Source organism: Pollicipes pollicipes, unplaced genomic scaffold (assembly GCF_011947565.3).
Source record: "Pollicipes pollicipes isolate AB1234 unplaced genomic scaffold, Ppol_2.1 Scaffold_2555;HRSCAF=2994_pilon_pilon_pilon, whole genome shotgun sequence".
NCBI classification, from domain to species: Eukaryota; Metazoa; Arthropoda; class Thecostraca; order Pollicipedomorpha; family Pollicipedidae; genus Pollicipes; species Pollicipes pollicipes.
Window position 1 is genome coordinate 16,423,640 of NW_023596136.1, and position 18,109 is coordinate 16,441,748.

Genomic DNA, 18,109 nt, shown 5'->3' on the forward strand with positions numbered 1-18,109 from the left:
CTTAGTTGGAAAAGTTGCATACCTCGCCAAAAAGCTATTGGCTCTTTCAAGCACATTAAGCGTGTCCTACCAGAACGCGGAGCGCAGGTGGTGCGCCACAATGTGACATTGGCCGCACGTGACCACCCGCATAGGTCCAGCAAACGCTCAATGCGCCAGCCCGGGCGTTCTGGCCTGCGAATACCGACACGAGGAGGCACTGGGCAGGCTTCGCCACGTCAGCCAGCGGAAATGAAATACGGCGTGGAATCAGGTGAGTGCTTATTGGAATTGCATCGAATGGAGATGAACTTAGCCCAAGGAGCATAAATTTAGTGGCCAGGTACATTTGTAGCATACTGGATCAACATGACAACAGCGTTCCGTCCTGCACTATCCTGTATTTCGAGCAACACGATTCAAGAGACATCCATTGAAGAACACAATGAACCAAAAGCATCCTAACAAGTCTCACGTGAAGTGGAATTCGCACGCAACTTCTTTGGTTTGGTTGGCTACCAGCCGCACTTAAAATATCAGTGTACGGGTTTACGCAGAATATCACCGAGGTCACCAGACACACAAGTGCAGCGATAGAATAAGGCGCAGATAACATGAGATAGTGACAGGGATGGAAGAGAAATTCTACGAGGTAAATGCGGTCAGGATCAACGCGAAATGATGCCGAGGTGACCGGGCATTACGGAAGCGAAGTAGCAGATCAGACAAAAGAGAGGGAAATGAACAATACGATTTGGGGACACGAGCAGACAAGACCGCACGGACAGACTGGGAGATAGAAACATGATCCTCAATGACCTACGTAATAGCGCATCATGTGTCCACCAACATCGATCAATTTCCGTCGCTTAAAGCTACTCAGACACCCCAAATCTACTGGTCATTGCAATAGATAGAGCACCGATCAGAAGCGACCAGATGAACATGTCTCCAGAGGCCATCCGAGGTCACGGAGCTGTAGGTGGGACAGGCGCCGGGCGGTGCAAACACCAACAAACCGCCGGCTATCCAGAGAGACCCGTGCCTTTGTACGCGGGCAGTCGTGACCACCCGTCTGCAGGCGAACTGACTCGCATGCTCCTGCCCGGCGCCCAAGTGCGAGGACGGGGAGCTCTCTGACCACGCCTCTCACAGCGCCGCACGTACAGCTGGCGCGTGAGCTACCACCATCCAGAGGCATGTGTCGCATTAGCTAACAGTACGGGATTGGTGCGCGCAACTGGGGACAGATGCTGGGGCGGGCGTCCCTGTCAGCTGGCGTGGGCTGGCTGCTGCCCTCGGCGCGCGAGCGACGCACCGCGTCACTCGCAGGTGACGTGCCGCGCCGGTCACGGCCCGACCGCAGCCTCCCGTAGCAGCTCGGTAACGATGCCACAGGGCACACCACGCTCCAAACGCGCCATGCGGCCGAGCACGCCGACAGGCGTGCTCGGCCGCATGGCCTGCGTCCGTCGGTGACATGGCCTGCGTCCGCCGACATGGCCTGCGTCCATCGGTGAGCCAGTGCTGCCATACACGAGACGCCCGCACACGCCCACAGGCCTGGCCGCGATACGGACGCGGCCACGATACGGACACGGTCAAGGTGCTATGCACGGTGCCAACACCGAATACGTGAGCGACGCTCCGAAGTCGCGGCAGACCTGCGCGGCCTGACGCGTGAAGTCGACTATGACGAGCGTTGAGCCCGAGTCTTCCTGACTCACACCTCTTGTACATGATATGGTCCCCCGTAAAGCCCCATATAGGCGCCTTCCGCCACGCTGCCTTGCGTTACAGCTCCACCACACACGGGGGACAGTCGGAGCCTGCGGTTGCACGCGCTCGACGGGTGCAGCCTGAGACAAAGGCCACCCAGACGGCGGACACGGACACACAGTCACGCGTTGACTATTGCAGAGGTCAAGGGGGCGCGCTATACCACTCCACCAGCTGAACGCTCGGGGTCACCCTGCCATGTTGCCGGCGGCCTGCAGACGGCTCCTGCTGGGCTGCCGGCCGCGGCGACGGCTCGGTGACAGGCCGAGCGCGGCCGGCCGCCGCCGACACAGACACCGGCCGGCGGCCGGCCATGCTGCGTGGAGGAGGGCTCGGTTGGTGAGTAACTGACCGGGAACACTTGACGCGCGCCGCCAATCGAACCGCACTGCATCACGTCTTGTTCGGACGCCGAAATGGGCGCAACGCGTCGTGAGGCACGCACTACAACCCCGGCAAAACAACTCCTGAAAAACAGCCCAACTTGTGAACAACAAAGCTATCTGCTACTCGGAACTACGCGACTAGACAGGGGACGCCGGCCCATCACAGTGGCACTGTATTTGGTGGAGCGTAATACTGAGATGGGTGCGGGCCCGGACCGGGGCCGGGAACGGGGCCCAGAGCGCAACAGCGCGGCGGGCGGCGCGCTCCGGCGCACGCCGCTCTGTGAGGCGCCTCTACCGCGGCGGCAGTGACGCAGCCGACGCGCCGTGCGCGCCTGGCCTTTTCCAACATCGGCTACTTCCTCCTGCAACGCGCAGGACATGTGTCACGGTCATGGCACGCTGTAACGTCCGAGCGTGGGTGGTGAGGGAGCAATGGCTGTGGGAAACACACCAGCCGTCACAACTGAAGTAGTTCAGCCACTCACTTGGAAAACGCGAACAGAGGTAGCGGGTTGGAAGGGGTGGGGATGGGGATGACGGTGGGGGCGGTAGTGGTGATGGTGGGGGCGGCGGTGGGGTGCCGGGGAGGGAGGGGTGCCACGCGACATCAGCTGTCGCCGCCCGACAGGTTGTCATTGAGATCAGGCCGTGATCAGCACTGAGCTCACCAATAGCGGCGCAGTGCTGGAGATAATCGATGAGCCGGCCCATTAGCTCCCCCCGCACGTCCCCGGTGGCCGGACCGCGTTGCACACGACGGTGTTTATTGTCCCGCAAGTCCCGCGAGGGCCCGCTGTGACGTCACAAACGACCCCAAACAATCGCGTGCCGACGACTGTCCACACAATAATCGGCGGTCATGTCTATGAATACTTCGTGTCAAGAGCCAATCGGCCCCAATGGTCTGAATACGTTCAACATTAGGCGAATAACCCAGCCCGGCGCGAATGCAAAGAGGAAAACTGAAGAGGAACAGGTGAGGCACGGGCCACTGTCGCCGAAACAGAGGTCGGACGGCGCCTCGACGAGGACACGGCACTACCGTGGATGGACGGCTGTTACAGAGGAGCGGAAGGACACTGCACTACCGTGGATGGACGGCTGTTACAGAGGAGCGGAAGGACACTGCGCTATCGTGGATGGACGGCTGTTACAGAGGAGCGGAAGGACACTGCACTACCGTGGATGGAGGGCTGTTACATAGGAGCGGAAGGACACTGCACTACCGTGGATGGACGGCTGTTACAGAGGAGCGGAAGGACACTGCACTGCCGTGGATGGACGGTTGTTACAGAAGAGCGCAAGGACACTGCACTACCGCGGATGGACGCCTGTTACTGAGGAGCGGAAGGACACTGCACTACCGTGGATGGACGGCTGTTACTGAGGAGCGGAAGGACACTGCACTACCGTGGATGGACGGCTTTTACTGAGGAGCGGAAGGACACAAGAGTACCATGGACAACGGATGCTTGAGAGGAGCGGAAGGACACTGCACTACCCGGGGCGGACGGCTATTAATGAGGAGCGGAAGGCCTCAACGCCCGGACGAGAAGCGGCAATCAATGGCGGAATCGGACCAGAGGTGCAGCACATCCGGCCGGCGCCGGCGGCGCGTGTTGACTAAAAGGACGTGCGAGTTACCTGTGGCGCGGCCGGCGAGTCCGGGACGTACGAGGATGGAAAAGGACGGAAGAAGACGCCGGCTATTAGCATCACTGGCACGGACAAACATTCATGGTAAATGGAAGAACATCCACAGAGAGAAGCACACGTGACAAATACCCCGAAAACAGATTGCAAGCAGGATATGCACGGAACGATATGGACGCCGGTTTGACTAGCGATACGTCGCATGTGCAGCGACGCGGGACAGTCTGGGATCAGCCAGGAACACGCCAGCGATGACTTGATAGCTTTTCCCAACGGTGGGAGAGCTCGCCTCACCGACAGACCACCGGTGCGGGAGAGCTTGCCCCATCGACAGACCACCAGTGGAAGAGCTCGCCCCACCGACAGACCATCAGTGGGAGAGCTCGCCCCACCGACAGACCATCAGTGGGAGAGCTCACCCCACTGACAGACCACCAGTGGGAGAGCTCGCCCCACCGACAGACCACCGGTAGGAGAGCTCGCTCCACCGACAGACCATCGGTGGGAGAGCCCGCCCCACCGACAGACCACCGGTGGGAGAGCTCGCTCCACTGACAGACCACCAGTGAGAGTGACACCACTCACCGCCAACGCGCGCGCGTCAGCGCCGACGGCAGGCTGCTGGTCTTGCCGGCGCCGAAGCTGGAGCGTAGCGGGATACGCGAGAGTGCCGGTGAGCCGCGGCCTTCTGGGCTGGCCGCACGGCTGCAGCCAGGACTCGATTGCGTGCTGCTCACGCCGCCCGAACTGGCCGCGTACGTGCTGAGCGGGCGGCGACCGGCAGCGCGGCGGCCCCCGCCCACCGACAGCCTTTCCTCCGAGCGCGACTTGGCCGTCAGCTCGGCCGGCGCGGCGCGACCGTGGGCGGCCGGCGGCCGAAGACGGCTGGCGCGCGCCACCGGCGGTACCTGCGCCTGTGCCGCCGAACAGTCCAGTTGACGCAGCTCGCTGGCTGCGATCCGGATGCCGGCGTCGATGTAGAACTCGTCGGCCGTCGGATCCAAGTTCTCCAGGCTGTGGACAGCGTGGCCGTGTTGGGCGAAGGCGTGCAATTCGGCGGGCGTGGCCGCCGGGTAGGACGCGCTGCGGTCGTAAGCTCGACCGGGCGGCGCGGCGGCGGCGGCGGCGGCGGCGGCGGCGGAGGTGGTGCGGGGCTGCAGCCGCGCCCGCATTGACCAGATGCCGGCCATGAGGACATGGTCAACGGAGGGCGCGGGCTGTCTGCCGCCGTCGCCTGCCGCCGCCAGCTGCGGCAGACGGGACGACAGCGGCGGCCAGGTAGCCGTGCCCAGACCACCGGCACACGACAACACGCGGCTCGTCTGGCGCTCCAAGAAGCGACCGACGCCGGACGCCACACGGCGGCCCACCGCCTCCGGCACGGGCTGCGACGGCCGGCAGCGACCCAGCAGCTGCCACAGCGGCTGCGGCAGCCGCCACCACGGCTCGTCGTCGGCGTGCGCGTGCTCTGGCCGCTCGGCCGACGCCAGTTCGGCCTCGGCCGGCTCCCTGCAACAGGCGCCCGCGCCCCGGCACCGTTAGTGGACAGGCGGAAGGCGGCGAACGGCACAGGCCGGCAGGTTAGTACCACAAGCGTCCCGAAGGGCGGCAGGCGTTTGTAAACATGGCTGCCTTCCCATACGACAGGCCGACACCAGAGCGGTTAGTGCCATACACCATATCACATCCACCCCATCACCCCGACAACGCAGCGTGGTCGTGGCAGAGGTGCAGACGTGTTATTACAGAAACACGCACCAACGCCCGATGTGCATTAGCGCAGCGATGAACAGTACCACCCCATGCATCAGCGGTAGGATGCTGGACAAAAGCCACCACAAGCAGACAGAAGACGCCGCGTTACCGCCAGCCCAGCCGACAAGATCAGCACAGCCACCCTGCCTTCACCCCGCATGCACCTGGTCCGGCCCAGCGAAGCCAGTCCCGGCAGCGAGCCGAGCCAGCTGGTGGCCTCAGCGGGCTGCCTTAAGTCGCCTAGCTAGGGCGCCGTCGTGTCCGGCAGCGTCCGCCGACCGTCCCGATCGGAAGTGTCCCACCGATCCAGCCTGAGCGGCCGACATGGGACAGGACTCGGCCGGCAAGAGGCAACAGCTGCCAGTCGGCCGAATGAGTCTCCAAGCAGGGCCTGCTGGCTGCAAGCCGCCTGCCGGCAGCTGCGCACCGAGATGCGCGAAGCAGGCCATAGCCCGAGCATAGAACGAAATTGCCAGCATCGAGGGCTGCCCAATCGGTGCCGGCCTGACTTTCTCAGCCCGCCACCTCCACGAACAGCACTCTACGGGCGGCGTGTGGCCGCGATACAGGTAGTCAGGCGTGCCTGACCGGACAGCCGCCATGACTCGAGGCTGGGCGAAGCGGCTACCGGCCGAACGCGGGCATGGCCGGGCCAGGCGGCTATGCTCATGGTAGTCGGCCATCGGGTGAGCCAGCCTGGCCGGGCCTCTTACTGGTTGACCGGCGGCCGCTCATTGCCGGCCATCAGCGTCCGACGGTGATACGCTGAACGCCGGCAGAGGTCGGCCGTGCGGGCGTGAGCCGTCCATCCTAATCTCCGAGCTCACTGGGGCCTGACAGCCAGAGGCGGCCCGGGACGCTCTCGCGAAGCCGTCCTGACAGCTAGAGGCGGGCCGGGACGCTCTCGAGCAGCCGTCCTGACAGCCAGAGGCGGGCCGGGACGCTGTTACGCAGCCGTCCTGACAGCTAGAAGCGGGTCGGGACGCTCTCGAGCAGCCGTCCTGACAGCCAGAGGCGGGCCGGGACGCTATTACGCAGCCGTCCTGACAGCTAGAAGCGGGTCGGGACGCTCTCGAGCAGCCGTCCTGACAGCCAGAGGCGGGCCGGGACGCTGTTACGCAGCCGTCCTGACAGCTAGAAGCGGGTCGGAACGCTCTCGAGCAGCCGTCCTGACAGCCAGAGGCGGGCCGGGACGCTGTTACGCAGCCGTCCTGACAGCGGCGCGCTAGCAATATGTGCGGTCGTGAGCGGCAGGCGCGCGTGGACTGACCACGTGGCCGGCCGCTGCCCTCCGTTCGCGGGCCGTTCGACAGCGGAGCGGCCTCCGCCCTCCGTTCGCGGGCCGTTCGACAGCGGAGCGGCCACCGCTCTCCGTTCGCGGGCCGTTCGTCAGCGGAACGGCCTCCGCCCTCCGTTCGCGGACCGTTCGACAGCGGAGCGGCCGCCACCCTCAGTTCGCGGGCTGTTCGTCGGTGGGCCAGCCGCCGCCCCCGACCCTAACGGCCCCGCCAGCAGCGGCTCTTTCACACGGCCGACGGCGCCAACTAACTGATATTACCTCATTCCCGCCGTTGTTTTCGGCCTCATGTTGCGCCAGCAATGGGAGGGCGTACCACACCTGCCAGTGTACGACACGGGCAGTCTGTCTTTGGCTTTACGTAATTACCTGCGGTATGGTACGTGCTGCGCAAACGAGCTGGTTTCTTCTAGTGGCCGCCAGCTTCGGCGGTTTCTCCATTACGCCAGCGTGGCAGGAGCGTGTTGATTAGATCCTATGCTGATTCAATAGTCCATGTTCTACAACGACATTTCAGAAGCGAATCCTTTGCAAGACTTTGCACTTAAATCAGTTTAGTTTAGGCCACAAGTTACGTGTCATGACGGAATGGACTGAGTAACCCAACATTCTTATATTTGCGTAGTCTTTACGTACGCATAATCCTTCCAGGGTGTGACGTCGCCCCATCTCGTGTGACTGGGGCTTTACGACGCACTAAGCTGCTGAGGCTATGTGACGTCACCTGTCGCTCACCCTGACAGGGAAGGCGGGTGTGGCGGAGAATCGAGCCCCGCTCCTCTGGGTTGCCCTCCTCCCCTCCCCCCCCCCCCCCCTCCACCTATCCCCAGGCCATCAGCCCGCCCACGTCACGCCATAAGCTGGCATGGTCTTCACGGTGATGGCGCTGCACTAGCGATCTTACAGTGCGGCTATGGCATTACCTCAATCACATGCCCACCGCTATGACATTGCTTCAATCACATGCCTACGCGCGGCACGTCGGGCGATTTTGCAGAACTAAGCTCAATTTTCTTGACTTTGAATGGCCCCAACTGTACAGCTGACCATGTCACTCATTTGGGTTCCCTTAACTTCGAGACCTGTTACGCAGTAACCTCCAACTCAGGCAATCCTCCCAGGGATCATCACCATCGACGACGACGTATGCACCAATCAACCGTACCCATTAGAAAAGGACGTATTTCATGCACAAAGTCCAGACTGTGCGTTGCCGCGCTGAGAATGGGGTGTGGGATATCCGATGGTGAACAGGCAAACCCTTGGCAACATGCATTATCACACTTTATGAACTACTTCCACGGCACAAGTGAAATTGAAAAAGTCGCTGATAACAGAAAACACACCGGAGTTGCTAACAAATGAACAATTCTACTGCTTTTGGTAGGTTGGCCCAAACGCTGGCATTACGGAGGGCATCACCTATCGGCAGCGTACGTACGTGCGTGCGTGCGTGCATGCGTGCGTGCGTGCGTGCGTGCGTGCGTGCGTGCGTGTGTGCGTGCGTGCGTGCATGCATGCGTGTCAGTTGTGAGCTCTTCGTGTGGCATCGTGCGTTACCTGGCAGCGTGACCCAGCCGACGCCGCTGGTTCTGGCCGCGAGTGGCGGACGGCGGCTGCGGCAGCTCGGGCTCTGCAAAAACACAGCCGTCACACCGGGGCCACAGACACCGCCGAAGGGTGACAGCCTCAGATACAGCCGACGGGTGACAGCCTCAGACACCGCCGACGGGTGACAGCCTCAGACACAGTAACCACAGACACCGCCGATGGGTGGCGGCCTCAGACACTGGCGACAGGTAAACGCCGCAGACTGTTTTCTCGCCGGTCGGCGTGATACATGGCACAGGCCAGGGCGACAGGTGACGCCCGCGCAGCGGCCTCAGAGCGCTGGGGGCGCACCCCCTGCATTCCGCCGGCTGCACGCACCGGTCTGACGCCGGAACACGGCGCCCGACGCCGCTGGACCAGCCCCCCGGGCACCCCAGCCGACCAGGGTCCCGGTCACTCCCCCGCCACCGTAGGTGGGCCAGCTCCCCGGCACCGCAGCCGGGCACAGTCCCGGCCGCCGCCGCCGGACCAGCCCCGGCACCCCAGCCGACCACGGTCCCGGCCACCGCCGCTGGACCAGCTCGGGCACCCTAGCTTACCACACTCCCGGCCGCTGCCCCGGAACGGCACGGACATAGCCAGCTTGGAACACGTGAAGATGAAACTGTGCTTAATTGGAGTGTTTGCTCGCTTGGCCTTGCTACACGGCTGCATCCATATACAAACACCGTCGAAGGTAAATGCGTTTATATGCAAACGTACACCACTCGTGACACGACGGTTTCAACGTTTTAGCGATCCGCCTAATTTATACGCGTCTATGATTGTGCGAGCGTCGATAGCCATACTTCTTTAGTCACACTCAGATACCTCACACATGCCGACCGACCATGCCAGCCCGGCGGCGGCTGGCCGAGGCCGCCCTGGCCGCCCGCCGCGGGACAGCGCCCTGACGGATGACGGGTGCAGCGAGCCGATCCAAAACACGCCGCGCGCCACACATGCATGGTTGATGGCAGCTCGTGCAGAACATGTGCAGACAGAGGATGAATGGGTCCCCGCTGACCTGACGGATGGCTGTTCAAAATTACACGATACGGAGCGTACCGGGACTCGTTAAGCGTCTATGGCTGCTAGAATAAGGTGCCACGCGAGGATTTAGTACGGCAAGTAAAGGTAAAGCACCATAGCGCGGCCCTGAACGACGGCAAAGTCTGTGCAGATTTCTTTGAAACAGCCATTACCGGCAAAACTTTGGCCGTAAATGTAAGAGCCGAGCCAACTTGGAGTGAAGCAGTCACCAAGGAGTGCAGCCGGGCGAGCCAGTACCAGCCGGCGAAGCTGCAGCAGTCACTAAGGAGCGAGTCAGCACCAGCCGGCGAAGCTGCAGCAAACAGCCACTGAGGAGCGAGCCAGTACCAGTCAGGTGCCGACGAAGCTGCAGCAGTCACTAAGGAGCGAGACAGTGCCAGGCAGGTGCCGGCGAAGCTGCAGCAGTCACTAAGGAGCGAGACAGTGCCAGTCAGGTGCAGGTGAAGCTGTTCCCAATGCAGTCTGCACTGGCCTGCTACTGGATGAGCTAGTGCCACACCGGTCAGGTTGTGTGGGAGCCGGTCCCGCGGTAGAGATTGCGACACCCGCCACAGGCCGCGCCACCATCAGAGCCAGGGCAGCACCGCCTCAAGGGCAAGGACAAGGACAAGGGCTCGCACATACGCCACGAATAAACTGCGTGTCCACTCGCGACTCCCGGCCATTTGAACGGTGCGGCCGGTCCCTGGGTTGAGTTTTTGCGCATCTAAGCTTGTGTTATAGATCTTTACAGTGCGCACGGCTAGACCAGAGCGAAAAGTGACATGTCATTGGGCTTTACGGCACACTCAGCAGCTGAGGCTACATAGCGACGCCTGCTTCTCGCCCTGGCAGGATGGGAGGACTCCAAGCGACTAAGTCAGCCGTATCTGGCAAATAGTCATATTCGGCACGGTTACTACGGTACCAGTTATTACAACACCGACCTTGAGTCATGAGTTGACCCTGTGCCAGCCCCGCTATGCAGCACAATATACGTCGCGTTCCAGTGGTAAAAGCACAGCTACCCACCCGACAAAACAGACGGGCAAGCGTGCAGCTACGACTTTTACAAGGGTGCGTCGCCATGGCACCGACCAGAAGGTGGTAAAAGCACAGTTACGCACCCGACAAAACAGGCGGCCAAGCGTGCAGCTACAACTTTTACGAGGTGCGTTGCCATGGCACCGACCGCAAGGTAATGGATAAATCGGGCTTTACAGCACCGCGGTAGCCGCCAAGCCATGAATATTTCTGTTCGTTTTTTGTCACAGTTCGAAGCGCACACCAATGCAGCGACTGATTTGATTGTGAGATGATCAGACCGGATTGTAGCGAGCCATCATCCTGCAGCCTCGCGATCGGGACAGAGAGCGCCAATCAGTCAGCCCACAGCCGAGCCCGCCAGCGAGGTGGCGGCTCACAATCAGCCCCAGATTGCCCGGCGGACAACTCTATCAGAGCGAACACACAGAGGAGCCGTCCCCAGACAAACTGTACACTCTCGTGACGACTGATTGGCCGCCAAGCTCCGAACCGAGCACGAAAGTGGCCCATCAGCGAGGTGCGGTCCGGGACGGAGCGGAGGACGAGCGTGACCCAGGCGGCCGCGCTGTATGGAGGCGGCCGGTCCGGGGCGGAACGGAGAACGAGCGTGGCCCGGGCGGTCACGCTGCCCGGCGGCGACCGGTCCGGGGAGCGCGGGGGAAGAGCGTGACCCAGGCGGCCGCTCTGTCAGGAGGCGGCCGGTCCGGGGCGGAACGGAGGACGAGCGTGACTCAGGCGGCCGCGCTGTCCGAAGGCGGCCGGTCCGGGGCGGAACGGAGGACGAGCGTGACTCAGGCGGCCGCGCTGTCCGGAGGCGGCCGGTCCGGGGCAGAGCGGGGGAAGAGCGTGACCACAGCGACCACGCTGTCCGAAGGCGGCCGGTCCGGGGCGGAACGGGGGACGAGCGTGACCACAGCGACCACGCTGTCAGGAGGCAGCCGGCCGTCGGCCCATGTCGCGCTGGCGCCAGCCGGCCGCCGCTTCTCAGAAGCCTGATGGACGGCCGGCGCCGCCCCGCCGCTCTCACGACATACGGCCCACACAGGGCACTCGTCAGCTAAGTAGATTGCCGGCGCTCGTGCAGTAAATCTGAGCACGTGGTCCCACTTCGTCAGATATGCTCGATGCGTGCAAGCTCGCTCCACAAATAACGACAACTCTCAACTCCGTGTTCAGCATCACGCACCGTCGCGGTCGTCAGTCTGGCTAAAAACACAGGTAGGCGGAGTGAGTCACACCGCAGTGCGTCACAGGTCACCCCGTGACGTCATGCGTCAGCCGGTGACGTCACGTCGGCGGTTACGTCCGCAGGGATCCGACCCCGTGTCCTCATTCGTCTAGGCAATCAGGGCCGGGTGCAGCCGCGCCGGATGCGGGACGGATGGTGTGGCGCGGCTCGGGCCGCGGCCGGCAGATCTAGCCGTCAGATGGCACGACGGCCGGAGCGCGAGCGACAGACGCGCCGAGCCGGGCTCAGCAGGCCACCGCTGACCACCGGCTCGACAGGCCACCGCCGAACCTGGCTCAGCAGGCCACCGGTGACCACCGGCTCGACAGGCCACCGCTGACCACCGGCTCGACAGGCCACCGCCGAACCTGGCTCAGCAGGCCACCGGTGACCACCGGCTCGACAGACCACCGCTGACCACCGGCCCAACAGGCCACCGCTGACCACCGGCTCGACAGGCCACCGCCGAACCCGGCTCAGCAGGCCACCGCCGATCCCCGGCTCAACAGGCCACCGCTGACCACCGGCCCAACAGGCCACCGCTGACCACCGGCTCGACAGGCCACCGCTGACCACCGGTTCAACAGGCCACTGCCGAACCCGCTCATCAGGCCACCGCCGATCCCCGCCTCAACAGGTCACCGCTGACCACCGGCTCGACAGGCCACCACCGAACCCGGCTCAGCAGGACACCGCTGACCACCGGCTCAACAGGCCACCGCCGATCCCCGGCTCAACAGGCCACCGCCGATCCCCGGCCCAACAGGCCACCGCTGACCACCGGCTCGACAGGCCACCGCCGATCCCCGGCTCAACAGGCCACCGCCGATCCCCGGCTCAACAGGCCACCGCCGATCCCCGCCTCAACAGGCCACCGCTGACCACCGGCTCGACAGGCCAGCGGCATCAGATGATGCGGCCATCGGGACTACGATACGCGTGAAGCGCATCATCCCATCATCCATAGGCCGAGCACATTATTATCCCGAGGCCGAGCACATTATAATGTCCAGAACTGTTGCCGCAGAATCTGTGGACGGCATTTTTTTGTAAATACAAAGCGTTGTGCGTTGTTGTTAATTTCTAGCCCGTTCCGTTTGCCAGGCTTCAAATATTCTCTGATTTTAAATTACCCTGTCCCTGTCCTAGGCGACATCGTCTGCCACCGGAAAATACATTGCTTTGCCGGTAGTGGTGCAGGAACTGGACTTTAATCACAGCTGTTGCTGGTCTCCTCCAGTCAGCTTCTAGTTAAACAGCTGCTATTGAAGTACTCCGCTGTGACGCCCTATCCGAGGACAAGGGATAGTGATTTCCCCGCCCCAAAAACTACACATTTCTTCGAGCACTGCTTAATGATCAATTGCGAACGACTGAAATCTACTTGAGCGTTTAGTATTGTCACATATAGAAGGCTGCAAGATGTTTGTAATCGCAAAATGTTTCCATAATGACTTACTTCCACTTGTGTTCGTCGCAGTTTACCAAGTGACTACCCGCTGATCGGGGGATTTTGTATCGTTTAACACGCGCCCGGGCGGCCGTTTGAATATCCTTCGCTCGGGTGGGGGCCAATTTAACCCCCTGAGATATCACAAACGAAGGCAACTAAAGGCACCAAATTCACAGGATACATTGACCTGTAGATGAAGTCACTTTTGTCAACATTTGAGGCTGCTCGGTCATGACGTTTGGGTCAGATAAGGTCAAACAAGGTCAAACTCAATACTAGTGTCTCAAGTGCCCTCAGACCACCTCATGTAACCACCGTGAAGGTAGATTCCTGTTCTAGGCAAAAGGTCAGCGAGGTAAGTGACCTCGTTTGACCTTTATAAGGTCAAGGTGACCAAATACCAAAAGACTGCGCCTACTCGTCATTCCTACAAGCATCAAGAATTACGCTAGGCGGTATGTTCCTCAAAGCAAAACGTTGACCTGGGTCATTTTAGGCCAGTGAACTACTCTGACCTTCAAAAACTTCATGGAACATGTCTGCCGCGGTCCCTGTAATTAACTCATTCTAAATGAGCACCAGAAACTACCCCATAACACCAAGTTCTCGAGTAAAAAAGCAGGTTAGTTTTGATCTTGTTCTGACTTTCATACATGAGCCTAGGTCAATGTCATCAGTTGTAATGTTTAATTCGATTGGTTTATTTCCTACGAACTATCTCAGAAATGTATGGCTTCGCCTAACACTTCATTGTTGCATCACATTGAACGATCTCTACAAATCCCCTTCCCTGACAGCCATGGTCTGACTTTGACCTGTCGTAGGTTAGCGAACTTACATGGTACATCTAATTCAAATCACACGAACTGCTGTGCAGTTCTCCGCAGGTACGCAAAGTTTGGCGCGGCTATGGCGCACCGTTCCGAAATCAATATGGGAAAGAAATCTTGAAATCTTGGGAAGGGGGAGGTAGTGTGCTCCGGCCCCACTCCCCCCTCCCCCCAAGCGCGTGTTAAGGCTTGTTATTCGGCTGCTATTGGAAGAATCGCGCGGCTCTCGGATTCAGCGGGGTACGGGCGGCTTTTCTGTATCGATAGGTCGTTACAACCTAATATATTAGAGGTGGGAATTCATGTTGAACCTTACGGAAGACAAGCGACGGATGTGACTAGAATTCAGTTGTTACCTTCGGGCCAGCGCCACGCTTTGCCAGGGTAATGGCGTATGGAATCTCAGCCGTTGCAAGATATACAACGCGACAATGAAATTTTAAACGCCATTCCAGCAAAGACTAGTACTTCACTCACGTCCTAAAATGATACAAAGAACGGTTCAAGGCAAAAACCCTCGAAGAATTTTGAAACGAAATTTATAATTGCACATGGCGAGTGTTAAGCTGGCCTACAGTGGGCTCGGAGTCGGCCTCTGCCCCAAGAGAAGCCTAGAGGCCGCCATCAGGGTCTCAGAGCCGGGCCAGTAGACGGGCGGGCCGGCAAGGCTGACCGTCCGGGCCGCTCACTCTACTGTCGTCACCGGCCGCTCTCCGGAGACGCGCCGGCGGCCGGCCGACAGGACGCGGCCATTACTGGCGACCGGCCGGCCGGGAAGCGCCTCGCGGCACGGCCCCGTGACGGCCGTCCGACGCCCAGGCGCCGGCGGTCCGGCCCGATCGATAGTGGACTGGCCCGGCTGGCTGGCTCACCCACACCCGATGCTGACGGAGGCGGCGTCACGCCGGGTCCAACAGCTTGACAGCCGCCCCCGCGGCACAACAGCGGAGTACCCCCCCCCCCCCCTTTCCCCACCCCGGCGTCGCCTCATGTCGGTGCGTCGGGTCAGAGCGCATCCTTCCACACCACCCGCATTCTGTGCTGCGCTGGGGTGTCATCAGAAGCGGAGCACGGCTCTTCCGGTCGCCGTCCCAAAACGTGCACCCCCGTGGGCAAAGTCACCACTTATATCGGCAGAGGCTTTCCACCACAAATGGCTTCCGGCAGTTGTAGGTGTCATGCCATCGCTGTCTAATGAAGAAGAATACTGACGCCAGACATCTGAAGGCGAGTTTGCACGAGCAGCAAGCCACAAATCCGTCTTGATCACGACAAATTAGCCTGTTCAAAATGTCTGTTTCCGAAGCGGACGCACTTTTGTGCACGGAGGAGAGGTTGTTATTTTCGAATCCCTGTAGACGCGTGGAGTTAAGTGGATAATGAAGAGGCACAGAGCGAGATGACAAATGAGCCACCACACACGTCGGGTCCCGCGTCCTGCGCTGGTGAGAGCTGACCGGCTGGCGGGTGCGCACTCACCAGAGAGTGTGTCTCGCATCCGCAGCCGCGCCAGGCTCGGAATACGACACTCGGACGGCTCGACCAGCGAGTGGCGACGGCCGGCGGCAGCGGCGGCGGCGGCGGCGCCGGCAGGCCGCGCTCGGCCCGTCGCAGTGGCCGCACCGACGCCCGACTGTGGACAGAACGGCGCCCCCGGGTCAGCGGCGGTACCAGCCCGTCACACAACACACCAGTCACCGGCGGACAGAACGGCGGCCCGGGTCAGCAGCGGCATCAGCCCGTCACACAACACACCAGTCACCGCTGCTGAGAACTGGACACGTCAGCTCATACACACGACCATCGACAGTGCTCCGAACTACGTCAGGACAGCCGCCTACATCGGCCCCTCAAACGGCCGGGCATACTGCGCGGACAAGCCACGCTGAAAGCGGTGCGAGGCACCAGCAGGTCAAGATCAACAAGTCCCCCCCCCGCAACAGGTGGAGGTTACAACGGCTGGTGGGTTTGCTGACGGGACGGAACGGCGGGTCACGCTACAGAGACCGTCAGCAGAGTACCGCCCCCGTCCACAGCACTTTCGAAGGCCGGGTCAACACCACCACCACAAGTCAGCCCCCACTGCACTGGGCCGCAGATCCGGAAGAGCATGCACACTGGGGTGCATAGATTTGGGTCTTTTCTTTTAAAAGTTCGCAAGGGGAGCGAACAACATGCGCGTGGTTTCGGAACTGACGTACGTACGTGGTTTCGCACAACGTCAACAACACACACGCATTTGCTAACCGCACCCAGCGATTATTCGAATCGCGACGTCATTTGGAGCATTACCTCTTGAAAGCCATTTTCACGATGTCACTTAACGTACTGCGACCAGGTAAAATAAACAATCGCGCATGCTGAGTCTCGATCCGCATTCTGACCGCGTCAAACGGGACAGCGACAACGGGACATTACGGACAGGGCAGAAAGCGATTGCCGTTGTTTCCAAGACGGCAGACTTGTCTCGACGGCGGTGAACAATGACGTCAGTTTCCAGAAGACGTCCACTGGGCCATGCAACAGCGGTACGAGCAACCAAAAATCAAGCCGCAATGCCGCGGTGCCAGTCTTTATTTTGCATACGTGGGAGTTCCAGTTCTGAAAGACCAAGTGCTAGAAGATCAAAGAAGATGTCTATTTCATCATAATCATGCACGATGCTTGTTCAACCATTAAAGGGTTGCTTAGAAGTCTGCCCCCGTACCAAGATAGCATGTCCTCTGAACAATGCAAGCACAGTCACACCCAATGGTGCGTACACGCGGCGCGCGACGCCCCATCGGCTGCCATTACATACAAGAGTCCAACGTAACTGACGGCGGGGTGTGGCAGTGCCGTAGTCAGCCTGACAAGTGGCAATGTAACACTTCCGGCCGTGTTCTACACATAATAACGGACAAACAGACTCGAGAGAGGCATCTGGGGAAGAAGCCGATCGCCGTCACCATGGCAACAGACCGCCAGCTTCGTGAAAGCGTTCGTGCTGCGCTTACTGGTACACTCTCTTTTGCTTTTTGTGCAACAGCGGAAGACGACAGACAGTAGGGAGTCACATCGGACACTTCGCTCCACGCTCGCCATGTCACCTTCCAATGTCCACTGGGTATAGACTCAGTAACGGGCACGGTACAGAATATTTGTCATCCAGGCTGCGATTACAAACGCCGCAGCCGCCTCCTCTCCGGGATCCTGGCGTGCGTGCGTGTGTCCGTGTGTGTCCTGGGACTTTTCGACGCGTTCAGCTACTGAGGTTACATGGCGTCGCCTGCCTCTCAACCTGGCAGGAAGGGCGGACACCGCAGGGAATCGAACCTGCACCCCTGGTTTCCCCCACTGGCAGCCTAAACACCATACCATTCGTCCTCCTGTGAGTGCCTGCGGCGCCTACAATGGGTTTTGCGTCAGACATTTTCAGTTGAACCCCCACTGCATAATCTTGCATATGCCCTTGAGGTCGGAAAATACGTCCATGCTACTTTGGCTGGTCTCACGAAATGAAGTATATAGCCATCTGGAAATGCCTGGACAACATTTCGTGTCCACAGCGTCATACAAAGAATTGTTCACTACCATAATGAGATAGGGATGTTTGAGATCCGCCCCTGCCAAGCTGACGACAGTCCTAAATCTCACCCGCGGATTCATCCGCTATTTCCGGACACTGAAGAAGTTCAGACACGAAACTTTGCCATTGGAAAGTAGTGGACTTACTCCCTACATTAACACAGGCTCAAATAGGATAAGGGGCGACACCGATGACCCCAACATCCCCTCCACCAGAGATGTGCGGTGGCCATGGTACATGTACTCAATTTGGGTAGAGTACGTGGGTCATATCATGATCCGTGCTTAGTATATAATGATTCACATATTCGTCTGCGTCTCCAGCATATGACAACAACCAATGCCGCATCCGCGCTTCAGACGGGGAGCCACGCATTAATCAACACGCACATCACGTACCGCGGCGGGAGCGAGACAGCATCGTTATGCCCGAGGCCGACGCCTGCTGTTTTCTAATGCCCGCAAAAAAGCAGCTGCAAACGGGTCTGAAGACCGCGACACCAGAATGAG

At 60.3% G+C, this 18,109-nt stretch overlaps 1 protein-coding gene and 1 long non-coding RNA gene across 2 annotated transcripts in view; both read right to left on the minus strand.

The window, feature by feature from the left end:
• Positions 1-365: 365 nt before the first annotated feature.
• Positions 366-4,636, minus strand: LOC119111769 (uncharacterized). The gene is made up of 2 exons (XR_005095611.1): positions 4,386-4,636; positions 366-2,509 (listed from the first exon to the last, which is right to left on the minus strand). It is a non-coding gene; the product is annotated as an uncharacterized LOC119111769 (long non-coding RNA).
• A 3,772-nt stretch (positions 4,637-8,408) lies between these two features.
• The window catches only part of LOC119098547 (serine/threonine-protein phosphatase 4 regulatory subunit 4), a 42,122-nt gene continuing 32,421 nt past the window's right edge, over positions 8,409-18,109 (minus strand). Inside the window, exons 16-17 of the mRNA XM_037221508.1 lie at positions 15,512-15,665; positions 8,409-8,485 (exon numbers count right to left, since the gene is read on the minus strand). Coding sequence (XP_037077403.1) covers positions 8,409-8,485; positions 15,512-15,665 — 231 coding nt within the window. The remainder of the gene's footprint in view (positions 8,486-15,511; positions 15,666-18,109) is intronic.